Genomic DNA, 24,798 nt, shown 5'->3' on the forward strand with positions numbered 1-24,798 from the left:
CTGTAGAGGGGGAAATTACCAATATTTGTTCCCGGGAATGAAAAGCGTCCCCTCCTACAATCTATTATCATTAGTCTTTGGTTTTGTGCCTTCTCTGTAATGATATAGGTTTGTTTCTCCTTTATTCTTTGCAGAGTGCTGCAGCAGCTCCCAGTCCAGTGCTAGGAAACATTCCCCCAGGAGATGGCATGCCAGTAGGTCCTGTACCACCAGGGTTCTTTCAGGTACTCAGAGAAACTCTGACTAGGAATGTTAAGGCATAGGAACTCCTGTTTGATTTTATTTAAAGATATGAAGGAGAGTGAGACTATTTTTATTCTTAAGATAAACATAATGCTGTGCAGCCAACTCTTGATTATTCAAAGACATTAGCCCTTCCTTCCTATATTATTGTCAAAACTTTATTCATTTATTTATTTTGCTATTTCATTGTTCAAGAAGAAAAAAAGGAGTTGAAATGCAAATTAGCCCATTAAGTGAACCATGGTAAAGGTTTGATAGGAGAAGAGGCTAAAGATGAAGTTCTGAAATGGATTTTAAATATCTAAGTTATCAATGTCTCCAGAGACTAAAGGTAATCAAGATTTGGCTGTACTTAAAAAAAAAAATATGGCTAAATCATAACTATTTACTTATCAAGATTATAGGTTATATATCAAAATATTTGAAAATCATTTTTGTGGCTTTTAAGCTGGAATTTTTATTAATATCATTACATCACATGTTAGTATTGTAAAATTTTAATAACTCTTATTTTAGCAATGATAATAGTGATTTAAGAATTACAATACATCCCTTTTTAATTTTATGGCATCCGCATCTTAAATTTGACAGTTTTCTAACCCAAACCAACAAAGATTTTGAAATTCATTTATTTTACTACCGGGTTAATTTTATACCACCCTTTGAGAAAATTAGGAAGAATTTAGGAGTTAAAAACTAGAGTTGAAGGCATTATAGGAATTAATGTAATATGCTATAATAACAACATCTAACACAATAACTGCTTACTGTATGCCATGCTTTGTTCTAAATATTTTACATATATAAACTCTTAATCCTTACAATAACCCTAGATGTGAAGATGTATTATTATCATTGCCATTGCACAGATGGAAAAGCCAAGGCTTGGTAGATATAGTAGTTTGCACAAGGTCAGAAAGTAATGGGGCTGGGATTCAAATCAAGGCTTTCTGGACTTTTGTCATTAAATTTTCTTTTTAAAGTTTTAGTAGAGCATTACTCATAAAACATTTCTAGCTCATTTTTTTCCCCTCATGCTCTTATTTCTCTTGCCAAGGATACATAAGGGGGTAGGTTGGGAAGGAAGCCAAATTCTTCCTAGGGTTAAACAAAGTATATAAAACTATACATTTTCACTTTTACTTTTTGTAGAATAACTTATTCTCCCCTTACCTGTCTTCTGCCTTAATCTTGATAAGAGTAGTTGAAACAGTAAATGTGCTTTAATTATTTCAATGTGATAAATAGGTGAATCCTATTAGAAGCCAGGCACTGTGGCAGGCATCTAAAAATGAGTATACATAATATGTATCTTCCTGAAGTTCATTGTCTGGCCAGGGAGGCATTAAAGAGAAATAACTGCAATACAGCAAGATAAGTGCTGTAACAGAGGAAAATTTAACGTCCCGTGATGACCTAGAAGAGAGCTATTAAGTCTGCCTGAATTGGAGCTAAGAGGGGTTTGGAAAAAGTTATTCAGGAAACAAGCAGAGGAGTGATATTCCAGAAAGTGGGAACAGTATAAGCAAAAGTGTGGAGGCATCAGAATGACCCTGTGCGGAGGTGTTCAGAGTAATATACTCCGAAAGTAGAGGGAGCATATGCAGGAGTTCCTGGACATGAAGTTGGGAAGATATCTTCCAGCACATTGAGAGGGGCCTTATATGCCACGTTAAAACGGGAGTCTTTATTCAGTAGGCCTGGAAGAGCTGTCAGACATCTTTTAGAACAGCGGTTCTCAGCCTGTGGGTCACGACCCCTTTGGCAGTCGAACGACCCTTTCACAGGGGTCGCCTAAGACCATCCTGCATATCAGATATTTACATTATGATTCATAACCGTAGCAACATTACAGTTATGAAGTAGCAATGAAAATAATCTTATGGTTGGGTCACAACATGAGGAACTGTATTTAAAGAGCCAGAAGGTTGAGAACCACTGTTGTAGAAGGACCTGAATTCAAACTATAGACTGCAATCAGGCTTTGTTAGGCACCTATGATACAATTACATACAAGGCCCTTACCCTCAAAAAACCCATGGTATGGTTAATGAGAGAGAGAGAGAGAGAGAGAGAGAGAGAGAGAGAGAGAGAGAGAGAGAGAGAGCGCAATTAGGGTATAGAAACAACATGGCCATATAAAATGAATAGAGTGTTCTCTTAGAGCAAATCAGAAGGCCGCCAAACCCAATCTTGGGAGCAATCTTGGGAGGGGCATTTCAGGGAAATAGTAAATGAAATCCAATTGGCATCTAAAGATGAGTTTGGCAAAGGAGGCAGGGACAGAGAGAAAGAATATTCCAGGAAGAGGAAAAAGAATTTCAAAGACCCAGAGTGGAAGCCGAGAGACCAAATGTAAAACCAGAGCTTAATTAGCTAAAGGGGCAGTGGCTAGTGATGAGTCTCCAGAGGAACCTTGAGGAGCCGTATAGAGATCAGTTATGCATTTGTATCTTGATCTTAAGGGCAGCAGTAAGCTATTGAAGGATTTTAAGCAGGAGAGAAGCTTGTCCATATTTGCAATTTTAGAAAAATCACACTGGTTGCAGTGTGTAGCCAGGATTGCAGTGGGACAAGCCTGAGGGTAGGGAGACTATTTAGGAATCTGGTACAGTAATCCAGGGGAAATTTAATGATGGCCTGGACTGATCGTGTTAGTGAGTATGGAGAAGATGAACAGATATGAGTGACAAATAAATGCGAGACTATGAGTGAAAGAACCCAAGAATAGTATCTGGTTTCTGGCTCTCACCTGGGCAGGTGGAGGTTTCATTTTCTGAGATTGGGACCACAAATGAGGACTAGGATTGAGGTGAACAGGTGAGGTTTCTGTGGGACCTCCAAGAGATATCTCTTAGACCAGTGAATTTACAGGTTTGAAGCCTAAGATAATGATCTAGGCTAGAGATAAAAATTGCATGATTATCATCCTATTAAGGGCACTTGAATCCACAGTGCCTTTATTAACTGTCCTGGGGGGAAGTACAGAATGAGAGAGTGAGAGGGGAAACAACAGAACTCCAAACATACTAACACTCAAAAGACGAACAAGGGCAACAGAACTGGATGCAGGCTATCAGTTGGTTGGCTATTACAGTAGCCCAAAGAAGACAGTTTGTGGACATATTCAAGAGCAGTGGCATTTACTATATTCTAGTGGCTGGACCTTTAGTTTTCTTAACTGAAACTGTTGAAAACTAATTGGAAAGGAAGCAGCATTTCATAGTTATGTTTGCTAGGTCTCGGTTAACCAAATTAGGGGTAGAAAAGAGCTGGAGGAATCAAGACTGAATCTGAGGCTCAGCCGGCGTGGTTCAGTGGTTGAACGTAGACCTGTAAACCAGGAGGTCCCAGTTTGATTCCCAGTCGGGGCACATGCCCGAGTTGCAGGCCTGATCCCCAGAAGGGGACGTGCAGTCTCTATCATCATTGGTGTTTCTCTCTCTCTCTTCCTCTCCTTCTTCTCTGAAATCAATCAAAAAATTTTAAAAAATATAATGAATCTAAGATTCCAACTTTAGGCCTCTGGAAAATTTTAATTTTTTTATCTGACTTAGGAAAGATAGGACTTAGAAAAAGTGTTAGATATATTTGAGTTTGATACATGTCATCCCTCTATTCAGAGAGACCATTCCAGCTAATCCCAATTACTCTTTTTCCCATTCAACAGGTTGAAATATGTCCAGTCTCCCTAGGAATATCTCTCTGAAATATTGAATAATTCAAATTATCAAACTTTTAAAAAAGAAATAGGATGTATCTTTTGGTACATAGTCTGATCTTTTGGATCAGACTACTCAAGTATTTCCTAAATATCGGCATTGGTTTCCTACTGTGATTGGGCCATACTTCAGCATGATTCTGGCCATCCCCTTTGTTAGTGAAGAGTAGCTGCCTTCTCTGAGTAGAAATAGCAACAAACAATTATAATTTAAGTTCTAACACCAGTTTCTAGTTCAGTTCCAAAAAAAATATTAAACTCCAGTAGTTACCTAGAGTATGAGAATAGTTTCAAATCCCCATCCTTAGTGAAGAAGTGTAAAGCCTATTTGGGGGCAGCTGGAATGGGACTAGAGCAGGAAAGAATTGAACCTATTAGAGTTTTAATGAATAAATGAAACTAATGAAAGAAGAATTTGGTGAGCGCTTTGGCAGCACATATACTAAAATTGGAACAATACAGAGAAGATTAGCATGGCCCCTGTGCAAGGATGACACACAAATTCGTGAAGTGTTCCATATTTAAAAAAAAAAAAAAGAATTTGTAACTTGCATATAAAACACTGGATTTAGTAGTTTGAAACTTGACTTACTATGTGATCATATCATAAGAAGTACATTAAAATATTTCTCCTAAATAGACAAACATACTCCTTTTATCCCTGTTAACATTGCAAAACAGGCCCCTTCTTTTCTATCTCTGACTTATATATATTACCAAGTGCAATTATCACAAACTAAGTTTGTGATTATGTAACAGCTCCATTTGAATAATAGCAATTAAACTCTAAAATGAATAATTATGATTAATACCTCATACATTTAACAAGTCCATCCTGGAAGGCAGTCCTGAGATTAGTGTCTTTCTATTTGTGAAAGATATTAACGTTGTTCATATTTACACTTAGATGTTTTTATTGAAATGGGAGAGCTTCTGTTGTTGAGTAGGAAACCAATGAAGTAAAATCAAAGGGAATAGTTTGGCATGCAAAGGAGGTATCAATTTGATAAAATAAAGCCATTTAAAATCAGTCACATATATTGATTTACTTTGAGTCTTTCATCAAAGGAATAATTTCTATACAAAACCCTAAAATTCCCAAAGTGACCTACCATGGGACTGGCGAAGGGTTTTAGAGCAACTTTCTTCAATTGGGAAGTCTTGCTACGGGGGTCAGAGAGAAGGAGACGTTCTTAACTTTCTATTAGGCGTCAAACCTAAATGTTCGTTGGCCTGTGTGTTCACTTGTCAATGTTCGTGGAAGAAAACACAGTATAGTGGTGCAATGAATGTACGCAAAATGGACTCAGTGCGCTCGGAACTGAGTTTGTAATCTGCCTCTCCTGTCCCTGTGCTAGAGTCTTATTCAGAAGTTGCGCTGTATACTAGCAAATCCGAATTATGTATTAAAAGAGTCAATCTGCTACTTATTCATACTCGTAGCATTCTCACTAAAAGAGAGGCAGAGTTTGATTCCTATAATTCTATTGCGTAGGCAGCAGTGTTCCTTGAACCGGTTAGATTTTCTTCTCAGTTATGTATAATAATCAAAATAGTTTAGTAAAATGCATAAAATAAAAAAGTTCTCATTCTTTTGTGCTTTAAAAAAATTAAGAGTATTAACTCTCTTACCTTATGAAGTACCATAATTTTATAGTTTTGAGTAACAAGAAAACTTCTCTTATGAATTTACTATAACTTGTGCCACATTAAAAAATAAAAAAGAACATTTCTTGTTTCAACCAAAAAAATTGGAGGAAGGGGATGAAAATACTTTGTTCCCTCCTTTCTTCCTTTTATCATAAGAAAACTTTTAAGAAGAAAACTATACCTTTTTTTAAACTTTAAATATGTTTTTATTGCTATTAGAGAGAGGAAGGGAGATAGAAACAACTAGAAACATGCATTGGTTGCCTCCTGCATGTCCCCTACTGGGATCTAGCCCAAAACTTGGGCATATGCTCTGACCAGGAATCCATCCAGTAACCTCTTGGTTCAGTGCTCAACCATGGAGCCACATTTGCTGGGCCTGTATCTTGTTCTTATCATTCTACTAAACATATATCTATTATATAAAACCACAATATAATATTTTAATAAATACTGATGTAGATATCTTTGAGCATAGACCTAATATGGGATATACTTGTAAATATCTAATTTTGATCTTTGTATAGCCTTTTGTTCATTGTTACCATATTATGTTTTATTTTGATTTTCATCTTGATACATTTACTGTATTATAGTCCCTGAATCTTTAGTTTTCTTAACTGAAACTGTTGCAAACTAATGGTCTGTTGGTGTTGGGTTGTAAATTTAAGGCTTTGACATGAATAAGATTATAAATACTTGTTTAAGACAATGTGTACCAAGTAATTTAGTTTCATACTAAGGTGGTCATCCATGTTTTAAAGTCTGAATTGATCGCAACTCTGATAAGGCAGGAAACATGTAGCAGCAGGTTTGTAAGGCATGTTTTCTTCACAGGCATGACGTGAGCAATGGTAAAGCTGCCTTGCCATCTAGTGGTGGTTTGCAGATGTCTCTGCTCTTCAGGGTATGTTTTTCAAAGGTTTTATTTTTAGCAAGACTGCACTATAGCAGGCTGACCTAACACTTTGACATAGTAATAACGCAATAAGAAGAACAAAAATTAGAAAGAAATGTCCCCCTTTCTACTCGGTGGTATTATTGATTAGAAAAAGCTCAGTATAAATCACTTACAATGAAGATAAAAACAAAGCTTAGCTTAGGGTAATAGTCAATATGTTAAAAGAAAAAAAGTTAAAATTAATGAAAAATGAGAAAAATGGTTATTTAATCTAACACTTGAAAATGAAACAGAAAAACAAAAAGAAATGTTTTGGCAAGCCCTGGTTGAATGTTTCTGGAGGTTGATTTATTTAACCTATTTCTGGAAATAAGCCCTGCATTTTGATGATACCTTCATAACTAAGTATACCCATCTGCTCTGCTATTCCTAATCAGACTCTGAGAATGCAGCTATTTTATTACCAGTTGGCACCTGGTTTACTGTATTATGTATACAATAGTTAAATAGTCTACATGCCTTCTCAGTTCCCTTCTGTTGTTATTAATCTTCATATTGTCTTCACTCCCAATGGTTTGTTTGTCTTTCCTCTTTCCTTCCTGACCATGGCTGTTTCAGAAATTAGTCTTGGGAAGTACTCTAACCTCGGGAACTACTCCCTTTCCCTCTCCCAGAAGTTGTAGATATTGTCTTTGATCTTAGATAACAAACTAAAAGATTAGTTTGAATATCTTTTCTTAGTTTGAATAAGATACTGAAAATCTCAAGCAGAACTGACTTACTGAACTAACACTATCAATGTATATATAGTTGAAAAATTACAACATAAAAATGGCATTTCTCAGAACTAAATGCACCAGGATTTAGAGAATGGAGGTGGGGAAAGCTTACTTACTTATCAAATTACCTATCAAAGTTCAAGAAATAGAAATTAAGTTTCATTATTTTACAAAATGTAATTTTGAAACTTTAAAGAGCAGAGATTCTAAATATTAAAAATAGAGCAGGTCTTTCTCTAGTATAAAGATAAAAGCGGCCTAACAGCTGGCTTTGATAATGCTTTCCTGCAGTTGTGGTAATAGTTTTTTTCTGGCCTCAACTATTAAAATAAATTAAAACTGCTCAGCTTGAGCAACTAAGTGAGCTTTTTAACAAATTGCAGCTTCAAACAACTGAAGTCCTTGCGGCAGTGCCTGGACGGACAGAGAGCTGAGGAGGGAGAGTCGGGCTTAGAGTCTTCACTGAGGTTTCCCTGTCAGGATGGAATGAAATAGTTTTCTCTCAGAAATCCTTCTTTTTTGTTTATGTGTTTCTCTTCTGTAGGGTGAAGTTAGCTTGGCCATCCTAGACTAATACTGGTTTTGCTTTCACTTTCATGCTATAGGTATAACGATATTTAATATTAAACAATAAAATACCATATTTTAAAATTTTACCTGTGGTGAGAATTAATCTATTTTTCAAATAATTTGAAATTACAGTTTTTCTTTTGAAAAATATCTAACTGAAAATTTTCCCAGAGTGCTGAAATATTAATAAGAGCCCCGTGGGGTGCAATATGTATACCAAATTGCAAACATGCAAAGGCTATTTATAACACAATTTAATTTTTTATTTAAGGTTGGTTACAGAAATAAAAATGGTCTATTGTTTGAGAAATTAAAGGTAAGGAATAATATAAATTTCCTGTGTAGGTGGGATAGATTTGTCTTAAGTATACATTAGGATGCTTTCAACTTTTTAAAAAATGGCTTATCATTAGGTAGTACTCAGGAATAACTTATTTTATATTCTGTATCAGGGGTCCATAAAACGTGAAAGCCAGATAGTGAATATTTTAGACTTTAAAAGCACATCTCCTCAACTCTGTTGTTGTGAAAAAGCAGACATAGGCACTATGTAAGCTGATAAGCATGGCTATTCCAGTAAAACATTATTTACAAAAACGAGTGGTGGGCCAGAGCTATCCCGTGAGCCACCATTTGTCCACTCCTGTTCTATAGGAATATGGTCACCACTCGATAGCCTGTAAGAGACCCAGCAGATGGGGTCCAGAGCACTTTCTCCAAGTGTATTCTGTGCCTGCAGATGTGAGAGTCTTGGAAGTCACCTACTCCTAGTGTGTCCATGTTCTTGGGAGTAGGGGTGTAGGACTAGAAATCCTTTATGTTCTGTTGTTTGGTTTTGTTTTTAACAGATGAATCTTTCAAACTGAAATTTGAGAACCATTGGCTAAGATTGCTGATAGTATTCAGCAACAAATATTGCTGCACCCCCCACCCCCACCCACTAGAGTTTCTACTGCAGTAAACAAGATAAATAGAAATCCCTACCCATATAGAACTCAGAGTCTACTAAGGGAGACAGTCAATAAACAAAGTAAATATTTTAAAACATATGATATGTTGGATGATGGTCAGGGCTAGGGAGAAAAATGAAACCGAAAAGGAAAGTAGGAAGCCTTGCAGAAATTTGGGGTAGGGTGGCCAGAGAACTCGTCGAGAAGATGCCATTTAAGTAAAGACCCAAAGGAAATGAAGGAGCATGCAGTCAATATCTGGGAGGACTGTGCTAGTCTGAGAGACAGGAAAGCATAAAGCCCCTGAGTTCAAAGCATGGCTGGTTTTTTGCAGGGACAAGAAGGTCTGGGTAGCTAAAGTGGAGTGTCAGCTGGGGAGAAGAGTTAGATATGAAGTGTTAGATAACAGGAAGCCTTATCAGGTAGTCTTTATAGGTCATTGTAGGGATTTGGAGTTTGACTCTGATTAGAAGGTTTGAACAGGGTTATCATGGTTGCTATGTCTAGATTAATCTGTAGGGGGGAAGGATGGGAACAGGGAGAACAGTTTGGATGTCATTGCAAAATTCTGACAAGAAATTATTATTGCCTGGACTAAGAGGGTAGCAATGGTAAGAAATGATTGGATTCTAGATATATTATGAAGCTAGAGCTAACAGATTTTGGTGATTGTTGGGACTTGTGTTAGGAGGGAAAAGGCTAAATCAAGGGTGCCTGGTCAGCTGGAAATATGGAGTTGACATTTCTCATGTAGGTAAAACTTCAAGAGGAGGTGTGAGGGGAAATAAGTTTAATTTTGAACTTAAGATTAAGATGGCTATTAGATATTCACAAGAGGTTGAATAGGGAACAAGATATCAATGTTTAGAGTTATATGTTTAAGGCTTGGGCTAGAGATGTAATTTGGAGAGTCGTTAGCATATGGGTGATAATTAAAGCTGTGAGCCTGGATAACATCACCAAGGTAGTGAGTATAGATAGAGATACGAGCTCTACAAGGATCCCTGGCACTCTGATGTTAGGAAGTCAGGGAGCTGAGGAGGAACCAGCAAAGAAGAATGAGAAGGAGCAGCCCATGAAATTGGAAGAAAACCAGGCAATGCGCTGTCCTGGAAGCCAAAAAAAAAAAAAAGTTTCAAGGAGAAGAGAAATGATCCGCTGTGTAAATGCTGCTACAGTCCAAACTGGTTGAGGACTGACAGTTGACCACTGGCTTTAACAAGGTCACTGATGGCCTTGCTAAGGCAGTTTCAGTGGAGTGAGGGGATGAAACCCTCATAAAAGTGGACTCAGATAAGCTGGAAAGAAACTAGAGCCAACAAGTATGTCCAACTCTTTCAAAGAGTTTTGCTCTAAAGGGAAAGAGAAATGAGGCAATAGCTGGAGGGAGATCAGAGAGGTCAGAGAAATGCTGCTGGGAGTGAAGTGTCAGCTGTCATAAACTGCTCATCCCCGCAGAAGGACAGCTCTGTTGGCACCTGTGGGAAGAGAGTGTGGATAGCCTATTGCCAGGTGTCATCCATCTACCAGCAACCAAGTATAATCTGGAGCCCAAGTTATAATTCCAGGGAATAGAGTAATCAGATGTCCTTTGTACATAGTAGGATACTTATCAAGAAGGAGTAAAAATAATTGATTACTTAGAATCCCCCCAAATGTGAATACCGTTTTCTGTCATTTTTATATCCTATAAACGATTTCTGACATTACAAACATTTTTGACATCTGTAAATATTTTTCTACTTGAATTTGTCTTATAAGTTTTATTTTGTACATCTATTTAAGACACTCGTATTCAAAAATATATATTTTAAATTGGAGATGGAGAAATAACTTTAGTTTGTACAAGTTGGATTCGCTCATCTTGCTTATTTTTATACATTTTAACGTTAGTCAAATTAGTAAACTCTACTTTCAAAAGACTTTTTGGTGCATTAGTAATTTAGAAAGTCTTTCTGTTCTGTAGAAAGACCATTTTATATAGTTTAGACATGAGTAATTTCAAGTATAGACTTCATGTTTACAGGTAAGTAACCAAGTAAATATGAGAGTACCACTTTATTTCTAAAGAAAGTAAAAATATACAGGGGTGAGCAAAAGCAGGTTTACAGTTGTGAGTACACGAAACAGAGTTTATTTTCTATTGTTTATTAATTATTGTATTATTTATTTGTATTAAAACTGTAAATCTACTTTTTCCCACTCCTGTATAAAATCTGACACTTGTATCAAAACACCAACCCCATAGGACAGTTTCTTTAACAAATGTTATCATTGCATGTGAATTTGAAGGCACTCTTAATCAGTAGAAATTTTCCTAGCATATCACGATGTTCAAAAAATCAGGCAAAGTAGCATTTTTCTTTTGCAGTTGAACATTTAGGTAAACGATCTGTCTCACACACTTGCATCTGGAACGAGTTTAGATGGAAGTCTGACTATAAAATGAGGAAAACAAAGAAGGGTACACTTTTGCATTCTTTAATGGAAAATTAAGAGTGGCTTATAAAAATTATCGTTTTAACTTCTTTTTTGGTTAAGTCAGTGATAATTTATCCTAAATGATAAATCTCAAATATACTTTTCATACCCGTAATGTTATTGTTTTTTAATACACTAAGGCCGATCTGTCCTTGTGACTTCAGTCAGCAGCGGGAGGCAGCACAGAGCTGACTTAGCATAGGATTCCAGCTACTTGTCCTATGGACACCAGAGAAATGTGTCTGTGTGTGTTTGTGAGTATAAATTAATCTAAAACAAAATATTAAAGTTTTTGTAGAATATGATCAAACTTACATCGTTTATTAGACCAGCAGCCAGCACAGCCCCCATTCACAATCCACAAGTCCATTGTCACACACCTGTATCTAACATATAGTAATGAAGGCATCAGAAATAGAATCTTTTTGAAAAGGCCCATAATGTAAATTAGCAATTTTGATGCGTAGACTAAATCCATATCAAAAGTATAACTCAGTGCTGAATTGCCAAAATAACATCTAGGAAACTGGCTCTGTTAATATTTTGCAGTCACTTTATGAGTTGCTTTAATTGTGTTGATGATGATAGAATATCTAAGATGTATGAGACATAAACTACATATTTATGCTTATCAGCAGAATATGCCAGCACAAGTATGTCATTTTGTGAGCTAAATTAGTTTAATACTAGTTGGAATTAAAATGTGTTAATCAAGAGTGTCTTATTCACTAGGGTGTCAGTAATGTCTGATGGAGATTGTCATGAAAAACAGAAAAGAAACTAGACCAATTAAAATACATAAATTGTAAAGTAACTTTGACAAAATTCATTTGCTGCATAATTTAGGCTTCATATTTTCTACAGAAAAAAATACTCATGAAGAAACCTCACAAAGCATCTCATGGAATTATAAATATAAAAATATGTGAATGTTCTTACTATGTATAAGATGTCTGAAATGAAATGTTAAGTCACAACATTCTATAATGATTTTTCAAAATAATATTCTCAGTAGCACATGATTTTAAGAACAACACACTTAAGAAAAAAGATTGTCTCCTAAAGGAAATATAGAATAGCAAAATAGAGAATAGAAATCTGTATAGGAAAATCATGCACAGCAAAGAGAACTGTGCATTAACTAAAAAAATGGACACAGACTGAATAAAAAGTAATATTTAGTTTTTTAAGTTTATGCTTTTGGATAAATATTACAGTGAATGTATTTATATTAATTTTCCAGGACTATAGGTAAATAATCATAACCTGTCATATTTATCATTTTCTAAAATTATGTTTGGGAGTTTTTTTCCTTGAAAGATATTAGAATAATTTTTGTCATAGAGTATGTCTTATTCCCTTCTGTCTGCTTAAACAGTACATCGAAATATCAGAAGAAAGATTAAATGTGTCTAAAGCCATGCCTGCCCAGGACCAATAAGCTAGATATTTGATCTTTATATAATCAATGGAATTACTGAAGATAACCCATATTTTGTCAAGTTCTATATTACTTTGTATTTTGTGTTTCTGCCTAAATGCTGATTAATTTTTGGCAAATAACCGTTTTCTAACAGATTTTTGGACTCAAGATGCTTATGTGCTAAAGACAATTTGATATGAAGACAGCAAATGTCTAATGTTCTTACTCAAATCTGAGCCTTTTTTTAATGGAAAGAAAATATATAAGCTGTGGGGGAAGGGAAAATTTTCCCTCTTTTCCCTGTTCTTCTGGCTGGTCTAATCAAATTGACATGAGACAGATGAACAGATGAAAAAATCAGATTTACTACATATGTAATATAGGGTTCCATAACAATATGAGACCTGAGGAAACCAGGCAGTTGAGTTTTATATGTCATATTGAGCTAAGGAGAAGGGGCGGGGGGCGGGGCGGGGGGGCAGCGGGTAATGGTTTGAGGCTCCACAAGGGAGGAAGGCAATTCACAGTTCACATGGAGATGGAAAATAAATGTTTGGGCCATCTTTAACAATGGGACACAGAGCACTTTGATCGCAGGGACCTTGCTAGATTCCTCCCTGTCACATACTACTTCATGTTAAACTTACCTCTGTGTCCCATTGTTACCTATTATGAGAGCGCCCTTCCTGGAGCAGGTCCTCTATCTAATTCTCTTTTAGGCAGTTAGGGGGAAGATCGAAGGTTCTTCCTGCATCTCAATTTCTTAAAAATGGCCAGCTTAAAATGATCAATACCTCAAAGAGGTATATTTTGGAGTGACAAACTTTGTTCCCCTTCACCTAAAACATGTTTCTGAGACCTAAGAATTATAGCTTTTTGATAGTTTAGTCTGCAAATACTGTCTCATGTATAAACACAGCACTTTGAGACAAACTGTGAGATAAGCTGCTATACGGAGTTCTTAGCAGTTTTCCTGGCTGGCCTATGCTTCAGAAAAAGATCACTAAGGTACCATACTTTCTTTCCAAATCATCCCTAAATTAAGCTGACATTCTTTTTGCCAAAGAGTTATGACTAAATATTAGTACTCTATAAAACTGCCTAAGAATTATTATTTCAAATTCTGCACCCCAGAAATAGTAAGATAAACCTGAAAGCAGTAGAATAGAATAAAGGGCCTTATTACTCATCTATATTGTAAGTTCTCTTCTGTGTTGTTGATATGTATATTGTAATTATAATTCAGTATCTTCTCGGTCTCTCCAACACTTGTTCATTGCCTGCTTTTACTAGGTCCTCTGGGAGATAAAATGTATCCTACTTAAGCCAGCAGAGTTTCTCCCTCTATACATATTTTATAAGCATTTTCCCTAGAAAACCAGGCATACTATGCCAATACTGTGGCTTACAGTTTGTCATATCAAAAGATACTAGCTGTTTTTAACAAGACAATAAACTGGTCAGGTGAGATTTTATACACGAGAACCAAGCTTTATTACATCTTTTGCTGGTTTTTACAGTCTTCCATCAATGTTGCTCATTCACTGGGTCCATGAGCCAGCTGTGGAACCAACCAAATATTTATTGAATGCTACTCTGTACATGCTCTCCCAGAATGTGCTAACTGCTTCCTTTCGAAACCTCATTAGAAGTTATCACATTATAATGAACAGTTTGATTATAATGATGATACTCTTCTAATAATACCACATCCATTTACCACCATTCCCCACCCAGCTTCTACTATTCCCTGTTGTCATTTGACTTTCAAAACACAGACTACTAAGACTACATATAGTATCAAAGCTCCACCAAAAATGTTCAAGAAAAGAGAGATAAAGCTTAGTGAATGTATTTATTTCAGTTGTCACATTTCTTTTCCTCCAGTAAATCCAGATCACATGCTAATTAGTGCTTTCTATGCAAATTAACTTGCTTACCTGAAATACCACTGCCTCTTCAGCTTTTCATGGTTGAGTGGTAGCCAGGGTAAAAAATTCTACATTAAGTGAATGGTTGCACAGTTGCTGGGAGGCCTAGGAAGAAGTGCGAAGTCAGACAATTTATTTGTGGTCAGTTGGTTGTAAGAATAAAGTATGTGTACCTGCCTTTATTCTATAAATGTATTGCTGTAGTAGAATGTTACAGCAGTAAGAAAACTAAAGTGCTAGTTAAGAAATTTGGTTTGTCCTACATGAAATAAGCTATTAAACTCTACAGAGCAAAACTTTCTACTCTACAAATGTGTCAAAGGGCATATTCAAATAAAATTATAAAATTCCAATTTTACTATAATTGTACAATAAAGAACTTGTAAAACTTAAAGGGATTTTGTGACGAAGTCATTTTTGAAGTGAGTGTTCATTTGCTAAGTTGTTTTGAAGTTCATATTTTTTAAACTTGGTAATTGTGTAGTATTTCTTTCAGTCCTTTAGAAAGATATTATTCATTATTCTTTTCAAAATTAGAAGCAAATTGCACATGAATAATTTTGTCCTCAAAAAAGTTCAAAATTACTTTGAATTACATAAATTGTGCATAATTATATACTTTAGAATATACCTCAGACTTCGGAATTTCCAGAATCATAAACTAAATGCTACATTTTTTCCCTCTAAAGAAGTTAGTGTTATTCTTCTCTTCATCACTGTTATGTTCTAAATTATGCTCATAAAATAAAACATAGTATATAGAAAGTGGTCAAATGATTGGTATTTTTTAAAAACTTTTATTTATTAATGATTAAAATTTTTCTGTATCAACTTGTTCTTAAACGCTAAGAGTTAAAGGGTTTCTAAAGTCATGTTGAATATTTAAAATATGATTTAAGGTGATTTATACATTGCTACATCAATTTTAAGGATCTAGGAAATACCAATTTTATGTATAAATTACATTTTGCCGCCTCACATTAAGGTGATGACTGCCTGATACGGTTTTGTGTTCTTTCCTCTGAAGTGGGTTTTCTACATATCAAGGCACATGTCTCCCCGCAGTGCACTTTATGACATGGTGTGAACAATGTGCAAAGGAAGTAGAGGGAAAGGAGCCTAGGAAGATTCTTTAAAGAGGCAGTGACATTTAAACTGGCCCTTGGAGGATTAATAGAAATTTACTTGGCAGAGAAAGGAGAGTACAGAGTATTCTCAAGAAATAGAGAATATTCTGCTGTGGATAAATCATATTTATAGGTTTTTTAAAAGCTATTAATGTTAGAAAATGTTAACAACATTTGAGCAATGTAAGATATCTACTTTGATCTTGTAAGGAGTGAGGGCCTAAAATGGTCCTTATCACCTGTAATTTCAGTACTGGTAAATTATTTATGAAACCATTCCCTTGGAGGGAGGTCTGGGATCTTCAGAGAAGGAAAGAATTGGACCGAGAAATCTACCTCCAACTAGTGCGGGGAAAGAGGAAGGACTGGCTGCTTCTGGTCATAGGGATTGAGATAAAACACTAAGTTGCCTGTGGAAGACCATGTAAGAGGGAGACTACTCCTTCCCACTAGCAGAAAGGGCAATGAAGAAGGGAAAATCTCTCTTTAGAAAATAGAATGTAAGAAAAGCAGAAGTGTCAAAGTCCATGAATAATTCTTGATATAATGGAAACTAATAATCTTTTAAAATTGAATGACATTTATGCTGAAGTAAATTATGATTATAAATGTTGTGTTGTTCTTTAAAAGACTATTTTGAGGAAATGAGATGGACACTTGATTTGTATTTCTGTTAGTCTTCTTCCCTTTCATTTTGTCATCAAATATTTATTGATTTTTCTGACTTTGTATATATTTTTATTCACTTTGAGTTATCCCATTCATTCTGGGCAGACAACTTAAAAACATAGAAACAAGAATTTATGCCTGTAAATGTAGTTTCCATATGTCACAGTGCTAACTGTACTACTCTATCATATAAAGAATCTTACTCCATGAATTTTGTCAATTTGGAAAACTTTTTAATAGCTCTATAAACTAGGGATGATGTAATATGACTTTTGAGGGAAGGCACCAGATTGAAATATTATTTTCTTCGAGTTTTCATCGATACTTGCCATTTGGTGAAGAGAACATTCTATTTGTTCCAGATTAGTGGACTGATGGTAGAAAACAATTTTCCCAGAAAATTCTTTCTCCTATTAATTACAAAACTGTGAACCTTGAAAAATCCTAAGCAGAGGACAGTGATCTTTATCTGCTTTATTCACTGATATGTCCAACCACTAGAACAGCGCCTTCATAGGTATTTAATAAATATTTGTTGAATGAACTAATCTCTAGCACACCTTTTAATCAATAAGTACAGCTTTTAAAATTCTCCCTATTGACATTTGCTCTGAACAAAGAGCATAATTGTTTGTTGGAGTATATTTTTCTTCAAGTGGGTTTTCCATTTTCTCTGGAAATGGAAATAAGTTTTTCCAGCTCCTCAATAAAGGTGGTTTGTGCCTTAGGAGCATATGCTTTTAACTCCACCCCACCCCACCCCCACTCCCACACACTTCAAATACTTATAGATATTTACAATATACTAATATTTATACTTAAAGGTAATGCTGGGAATAATCAACACAGAATCATGGGTTTTATTTTGTTGATTTTTCTACGGGACTTTAGAGATCATCTAATCCAACTCACTCATTTTAAGGTTGAAAATACTAAAGCGCGGAAAGGTTATTGGCTCAGGCCCCTCTGTTAATTAGTGGGAATGCAAAAGCTAGAATCCAGAGCTTTGACTTCTACTCAAATGTGTTTTGCACACACAGGAATAACTTTTTCAAGGGGAAGGCTTTTCCAGTTAAAATATTGATTCACCTCATGACACCTTTATGCAAGTATTTGATGCCCAAACTATAAAAACTAATTTTTTTGCACCAAATATAAAGAGTAAGCACATTTCATAGCCAAGGATTTTTTTTGAAGAACCTACTCTTCTGAGGTTATTAAAGTAGGGAGTATTCACGTCTGTCCGTAGATGGACTTTATATTGTTATAGGTAATCTCTTAGATTCATATTTTACCATAAATAATTTAAATTTGTTTTACTACCTTAAATTATATTTGAAAGTAGATTAACTTCTGAATAGTGAAGTACAAATATTTGTATAGAATATTCTCAGTTGCTAGTATACAAACTCTTTTGAGTTCTGCTGCTGTGTCATTACCTCAAGAAGTAAGCAGTTGAGGACATAAATGGTTAACAGATAACTTAATGTAAGGATCAATTTGAATATTAAGAGCTTATGTCATAACAGCACTAATTTAATATTAAAAATGCTTTATAGCCTAAATATGTTAGGATTTTATTTTTCAGATGCTACTTTTAAAATAGCCCTGGGAAATATATGTAGCCATGAACTACAGACCTAATTTCTAAAAGTGTTTTTAGAAAATACATTATAAATGTGGAATTTAGTTATATAAAGTACTATAAATCTGGCTTGCCCAAGCCTTTGTTAAATTGACTTATATTAGTTCATTCTTAATGAACTTATATTAGTTCATTCTTAATATTTTACTTTATAATATTCAACACTTTATAGTTTTTTTTTTTAACATATTTTATTGATTTTTTACAGAGAGGAAGGGAGAGGGATAGAGAGTTAGAAACATCGATCAGCTGCCTCTTGCACACCTCCTACTGGGGATGTGCCCGCAACCAAGGTACATGCCCTTGGCCGGAATCGAACCTGGGACCTTTCAGTCCGTAGGCCGACGCTCTAGCCACTGAGCCAAACCGGTTAGGGCAACACTTTATAGTTGATAATTTGCTTATATTCCATGAAAGGAATAATCTTATAGTCAAGTAAGTTATGTATTGTGATATAAGTAGACAAAATTATTTTATAAAAAATATAATAAACATTGAATTTTTAACAATTTTAGGAATAACTTCAAAAATTTTGGTGCCCAAATCTGACTGATCAAAAATATTCTCCTTCCACTCAACATTGACTAATCTCTAAAATGATACTTTTAGGATGTTTTTCAGATGGTTCTTGGACTAATAGAGTCAACATATCTTAAGCAGTTTCTGATTCATCTAACAACATAAGTTGAATAGGATTTTAATATGAGACCAATTTTTGTTAAAGGTACACACTTCATAATGTGCTAGGCTCAAAATATATAAAAAATTTCAACTTTAAACATTTATAATCAATTTTGAATCACAACAAACCCTTGATGAAGTAAAGCCAAAGCTCTTTTTACCACAGTGACTCTTAGAAAAGAAATATTTTTATCATTTTAAACAGAATTACAAAAGAAAGGGTGAAGAAAGTTGGCAACTTTAAAATTATTAAAGGAAATTGATAACAAAACTGGATAGTTTAGTCAAAAGCATATACTTAGCTTCAATTGCCTGAATTTCTTAATTCTTTTTGCCAATTAGATATCATTACCTTAATAATAATTCACATTTAAAAATTGTTTTTACTATACTTCAGTCATTTTGGTGTTTTTTACAGTTTTCTCAGAAAATTTCCCAGATAGGCTACAGAAAAATAAAATATAATGGTAATTTTTCTTCAAAGCATTTATTCTACTGAAAGCAATCACATATGGAAGTAAATTGATTTATGTTTTGAATAATTCTAAAAAATTTTAAAGCAGTTTATTTTCAGATCCGTATTTTACAGTGTGCTGGTTTTTTATGTGTTTGTTTGGTTGGTTTTGTTTATTTGTTTGTTTTATTTCAATAGCCTTTTATGTCACCTCGGTACCCTGGAGGTCCAAGGCCCCCATTGAGGATACCTAACCAGGTAAGATTTATGTGCTACTTAAGTTTTTGTTCATTCGCTTGTTTGTTTGTTTTTAGAATCAATAAATATCTGGAAAATGTCACAAATATTTTTTACCTATGAAAATATTAAATTACCCTTTATCCCATTTAATGCTACTACTAGTAATATATAATCTACTTCAAGGGTTGGCCACTATGACCCATAGGTTGGATGACTGTTTTGCACATGAAGTTTCATTGGAACACAGCCACACTTAATTCATTTACGTATTGTCTGTGGCTTCAAAGGAAAATCAAGTGATCATGAGAGAGACCTGCAAAGTTTGCTGACTCTTGGAGTCGACCATGTACTTTGAACCTAATTTTTAAATATGTATAATTTTCATAAATGCTGGTTATGTTCTCATTTAAAGGATGGCAATACACTTTTCTATGCACATACTTTGGTTTATTTTTCAAATATGTTTTCAGTATCATGGCTATAACATTTACATCAATTTTTCCCAATTGACAAACCAGACATATAATTAGCTGCTTCTAGAAGGGTTAGCTTTATTCATAAATAATTAACAATGGATCTTCCAACATTTTACCAAAAAGAAGCTCTGAGATTTTATAAACTTTTGTCCTTGGATAGTTTTTTTTTTTAATCAGCATCATAAATATTTATTCACTGAAGCAAATAAAGTGTAATTTTTACTTGCAAGAAGTTTATAGTTTAATTTTAGGATACAGATAACACAAGAAGAAGTGAAATGTTTAACCATATGGAATAGTTATGTCAAGATAATTGTTTTGTCACTTTCTCTAATTCTGTTATTTGTATACCTCAGCATTTTCCCAGATTTAAAGTAAACCCTTTATCAGAATAAGTTCGCTTTTTCATTCTTACGCTTTATTTTCACTTTCCTTCCTGACCAACAAGATAAGACAGTTGTGCTTCCTGATACATTTTATAGCAACGAGTCTGCTTCTCTCTCAGCTCTCACTGAGATTATGCAGTGTCCTTGAAGTGCCCTAGTTTGCTGGTTCTCTGCTTCTGGTGCACAGTAAGGAGTGCCAGCACCCCCTTCCACCCCGGGGGACAGCCTTAAAGCAAAGCTGGAAGTCCTCACATTAGCAGCTGGAGGAGTTTTCTCCTCCAGACTGAATTTGCATTCAGAACATAGGGCTGTGGGAACATGCATGAAATAAGGAAGGGACGTGCACAGATGCCAAGTGTTCGAACATACGGGCGTTTTGTTTTCTCTGTGGGTGAACCTGTATATATTGACATGTCTGCTTACATAGGCGCCTGAGTCTTTTAAGTTTCTTTTCAAAAGACAAGAAGTTGCACCTTTTATTGAAGTCTTCATGGTGTTTTAGACTTCCCATCCATGAGTTTGTATGTTACATCTAAGAGGTTCCTGAAATTCTGAAAGAAATGTGAATGTCTTGTAGTAGTGTATTGTTAGAATTTTTAACTTCATGTATTCCATATCAATAATGAAAATCTGACAGAATCATCGGAGTTGCATCCATTTGACCTTGTTGAAATGCCGGCTATTTATAAGATACTGTGCTAGGCTCTGTACCTATAGAGACTGACAACATGAAACACTTTAGGAAGAGGAGTGGATTGTTTGTGGGCATGTGGAATTGTACATCTAGAGTTTTTTAAAGAACAAGTTTATAATACATCTGGATTTATAAAAGAGGCAATTAAAGAGTTAAAGGTAATAAAGAGTTATGATACAGGCACTTTTTCCTCAAGAATTTCAAAATCTTTACCTAAGGATATTTTAAAACAACTGTACTCTTCTGTGAGTGGCTCCTTTTTCATCCCCCCAACAACAAATATTTAGTTAACTTCATTAATTCAAACATCTAACTTTCAAATTTATAATAATTTACATTTATACTATTTTCAAAAATAATTTTCTAAGTATATTAGTTCTGTTAATAGTGTAAACATACAGTTTTAGGAAATGTTTAACCTATTTAGGAGCATGACCCTTTCAAGCAACAAAACGGTTCTTCAGTTTCATTATGTAGTCATTAAAGTAGATATTGGCAAAACTGTTTTTGGTGATTAATTCAAATGATGTATACAAAAACACAAATATATTAAATAGTTTTTATTTGGTCTTCATTTATAGTGATCATAAACTAATGAAATTTGGTTTTATTGATAGATTATGCCTAAGAAAATAAAAAGTGAAATATTAACCTCTTTAATGGTGTTGACTATTCATTTGGAATATGTTAATAGACATTCCTTTAATAAACAGATCCTTCAGAATTTTTAATGATTAGACTATAGATTTTAATAGAAGGTCTCCTGAGATGGTTTTCATGCTTCTGGACTAAATTCACAATAGTTTATATTTATGTTGTTTGTATATTCATAGGACTGAGTATTTAGAATATGGTATAGTATCACTATGCAAAAAAAGTATATGAAGGAGTCTCTAAAATGATGAAACGAAAGTCAACTTACAAAAATATACACTTTGGTAAAGAATAAATATACATGAGAAAACATATGAAGCACAGATGTTAAGTTCAAAAACCATTTTTTACTATACAATTTTACGCTGGAATTAGTTCAGCTTTCAGAATGGGCCATTGGTGTTGAAGTGTCCACAACCTGGAGTAGAGCAGGTCTTTATCCTCCTCATAGATAAAATGTCTAATCAGAAAAATTCACAATATTCATTCAACACCATGCTGAGAAAACCAAGGCAACCAGAAATATAGACTGTTAATGAGTGACACCAAGAATAAACTATTGACTTATTGATCCTATAGAATTTTGAGAATTTATACGCTATTTCTAACCATTCCTAAAACTCTGTCAACAGGTATGTGAATAGAAATAACACATAATTAATGCTATTGACAATTTTATATTTTAAAGCTGAGTTGGGTATTCAGAAGCACATAAAATCTAACTATTTTGCTGAAACTCTCAAAAATATTTGTCCAATAATAGATAAGTGGTTAAATAAATTATGGTATATCTAAATGGTGAATAGTATGCACCTATTAAAGGGCATGCTGTGGAATTAAATTTATAGATATGATCAAATGTTTATGATCTACTAATAAATGTGAAAAAGAAAGCACAAGATGTATATAGTACAACACCTTTGCTGTACATACTCAGCGAATTTCCTCCACTCATGTGCCTCCATCTATAAACATACATTTGTCACAAAGAGTATAAGAACCATATCCTTTATTTCTGAGTGGTAAAATTATGAATGATTTTTTTATTTTTAAAGTTTGTATTGAGCAGGTAATAATTTGTGATTATAAAAAAATATTAGTCTGGTTATTCAATATTTATCCTTTATTAATATTGAATGTATAGTTTTTACAATATAAGGAAAATATAATGGATGCTGAGTATAGATAAATCTTAAAAAGGATTTACTTCATCACTTTTCAGAAAAAATCAGCAGGCATTTGAGCAGGAAAAAAAATCAGTGGGACATTTACTTTTATACTGAAAATAAATTTACTATAGTCCCATATAACCAAGGTATTTTAAACAAGTTACATACTTACATACTCTTTTTCACAAGTTCTCTTATCCAGGATAAATGCTTTTTAGCATTTCCTTTATCAATAATTTTCTTTGTAAAATTTTTCATGTGTAGAATTTGACTTTTATTTAATGAGGATATGAAAAGGTAAGAGACAGACTTCAGCTGCAAAGAGAAATATGCTCTACATTGAGTAAATAGCGGGAGTCTTATAGCTAAAACTGTAAGGAGGACAACTACAGCAAATCTCTAACTTTAAAAATTAAATATGTTCCATGTGTTTAACATAAATTAGTGGTTAATGATGAAAGCATAAAGTAAGTTTCTTTGCCAGTTCAAAAAGATCCCTTTCTATCAACTGGGATCTCCTTATTTATTTGTTTCTTAGTGATAATTATACTATTAGTGTATTTAAATTACTATGTGAAATCTAAAAAAGCAAAATGTGTTATTTCTTTATGAATTTGAATTATGAGTATATTCTTGGATATATGCATTTCCAACTAGTTTCTACTATTATAGGACAAAGGAAATTAACAAATTCAGTGTCTGACAAAAAGAAATTCATTCTCCTTCCCAAACCAAGAAAAATTTACATAGTGAATGCTGTGCAGTCTTACTCAATTTAAGTTACAGTTATATAGAGTTTTTTTTTTTTTTACTACTTTACTATTTTTCTCAAAACATATCTAATTATTTTACAGCTGTTTTGTTACATCCTTTTAGGATGTAAGCCAATGAGGAAAAAATTGCATTGCCATATTTTTGATTGGACATTTCATAGAGTTGTACAAAATCTCCTTTAGAAATATTCAGTCATTCAACAAATATCTGTTGAGGTTTACTATGTGTCAGGCACAATTTCAGATGCGGGGCCACATCAGTAAACAAACTAATGAAAATCTCTCTTCTGTGGACCTGGCGTTCTAATGCAGCCCTGCCTGGGATGATGGAAATGTTCTGAGTCTGCACTGTTAGATGCAGTAGCTTCAGTGCTCTGAGCACCTGTGAGCACTTGATATGTGGCCAGAGTGACTGAGGAACAAAAAATTTAACTTAGTCATTTTAATTATTTTCAATAGCCACATGTGGCAAAGGGCTAAACTGAGATACAGAAAAAAGAAAAATAATATATCAAATGATGACTTGTGCCTTAGAGACAAATATCTTGCTACACTGACTATAATATTTCTGTGCTTCAATATCTTTTTGATTCATGCCTTTTATAAAAAAATTTAAAAAGACAATGATGTTTTTGAAAGGACCTTAATTGTGTTAAGCATTTTAGGTGCAAATGCTAGCAATGCCCAGCAAGTCATTTTGGAGCAAGTCACTTAACCTGGGTCTTGGTATTTTTTACCAGTCAAATGAGAGTGGATTCAGGTATTTCTAAAATCCCTTCTAGTTCTAAATTTTCTTGGTTATATTATTCTATTTCTTTTCAAATAATTGAGGAGGCCTATTAAAAATTTGGTACATTAAAACTGTTAACTGAATTATATCAAAACTTTTAAAATTAATAAATGTTTTCCCTCATCATTGAATATTTAGTCTCTATGAGTAGACTATATGGTGATATTCAAGGAAATATACACCATAATCTCAAGTTCCTAGAGAGGCTTAGCTTTGATTTAATGTTCTTTGTAAATGAAATAATTCTTGTTTGAATCAAGAAATTCCTGCCCTGGCCAGTGTTGCTCAGTTGGTTGGGCAACATCCTGTGCACAGAAGGGTTGCCAATTCTACCCTGGTGGGGGGCATGGAGAAGGCAGCTGATGGATGTTTTGCTTTCACATAGTTGTTT

General features: G+C 34.3%; 1 protein-coding gene and 1 non-coding gene across 18 annotated transcripts in view; both read left to right on the forward strand.

The window, feature by feature from the left end:
• SSBP2 (single stranded DNA binding protein 2) overlaps window positions 1-24,798 on the forward strand; it is a 219,674-nt gene that overhangs the window by 143,849 nt on the left and 51,027 nt on the right. For 9 of the 17 annotated variants that reach the window (XM_059694209.1, XM_059694206.1, XM_059694207.1 and 6 more), the window contains 2 exons: window positions 135-224; window positions 19,424-19,483. The exons of 2 other annotated variants lie outside the window; for them this stretch is intronic. In XM_059694209.1, the coding sequence (XP_059550192.1) occupies window positions 135-224; window positions 19,424-19,483 (150 nt within the window). Of the gene's footprint in view, window positions 1-134; window positions 225-6,451; window positions 6,522-19,423; window positions 19,484-24,798 lie in introns of those variants that run through there. 6 more of the 17 variants (XM_059694210.1, XM_059694200.1, XM_059694202.1 and 3 more) reach the window with 3 other exon arrangements.
• On the forward strand, window positions 4,387-4,489 carry LOC132233882 (U6 spliceosomal RNA). Its single transcript, XR_009452736.1, has one exon. It is a non-coding gene; the product is annotated as a U6 spliceosomal RNA (small nuclear RNA).

This window comes from Myotis daubentonii, chromosome 4, assembly GCF_963259705.1.
Source record: "Myotis daubentonii chromosome 4, mMyoDau2.1, whole genome shotgun sequence".
In the NCBI taxonomy this organism is placed as follows: domain Eukaryota; kingdom Metazoa; phylum Chordata; class Mammalia; order Chiroptera; family Vespertilionidae; genus Myotis; species Myotis daubentonii.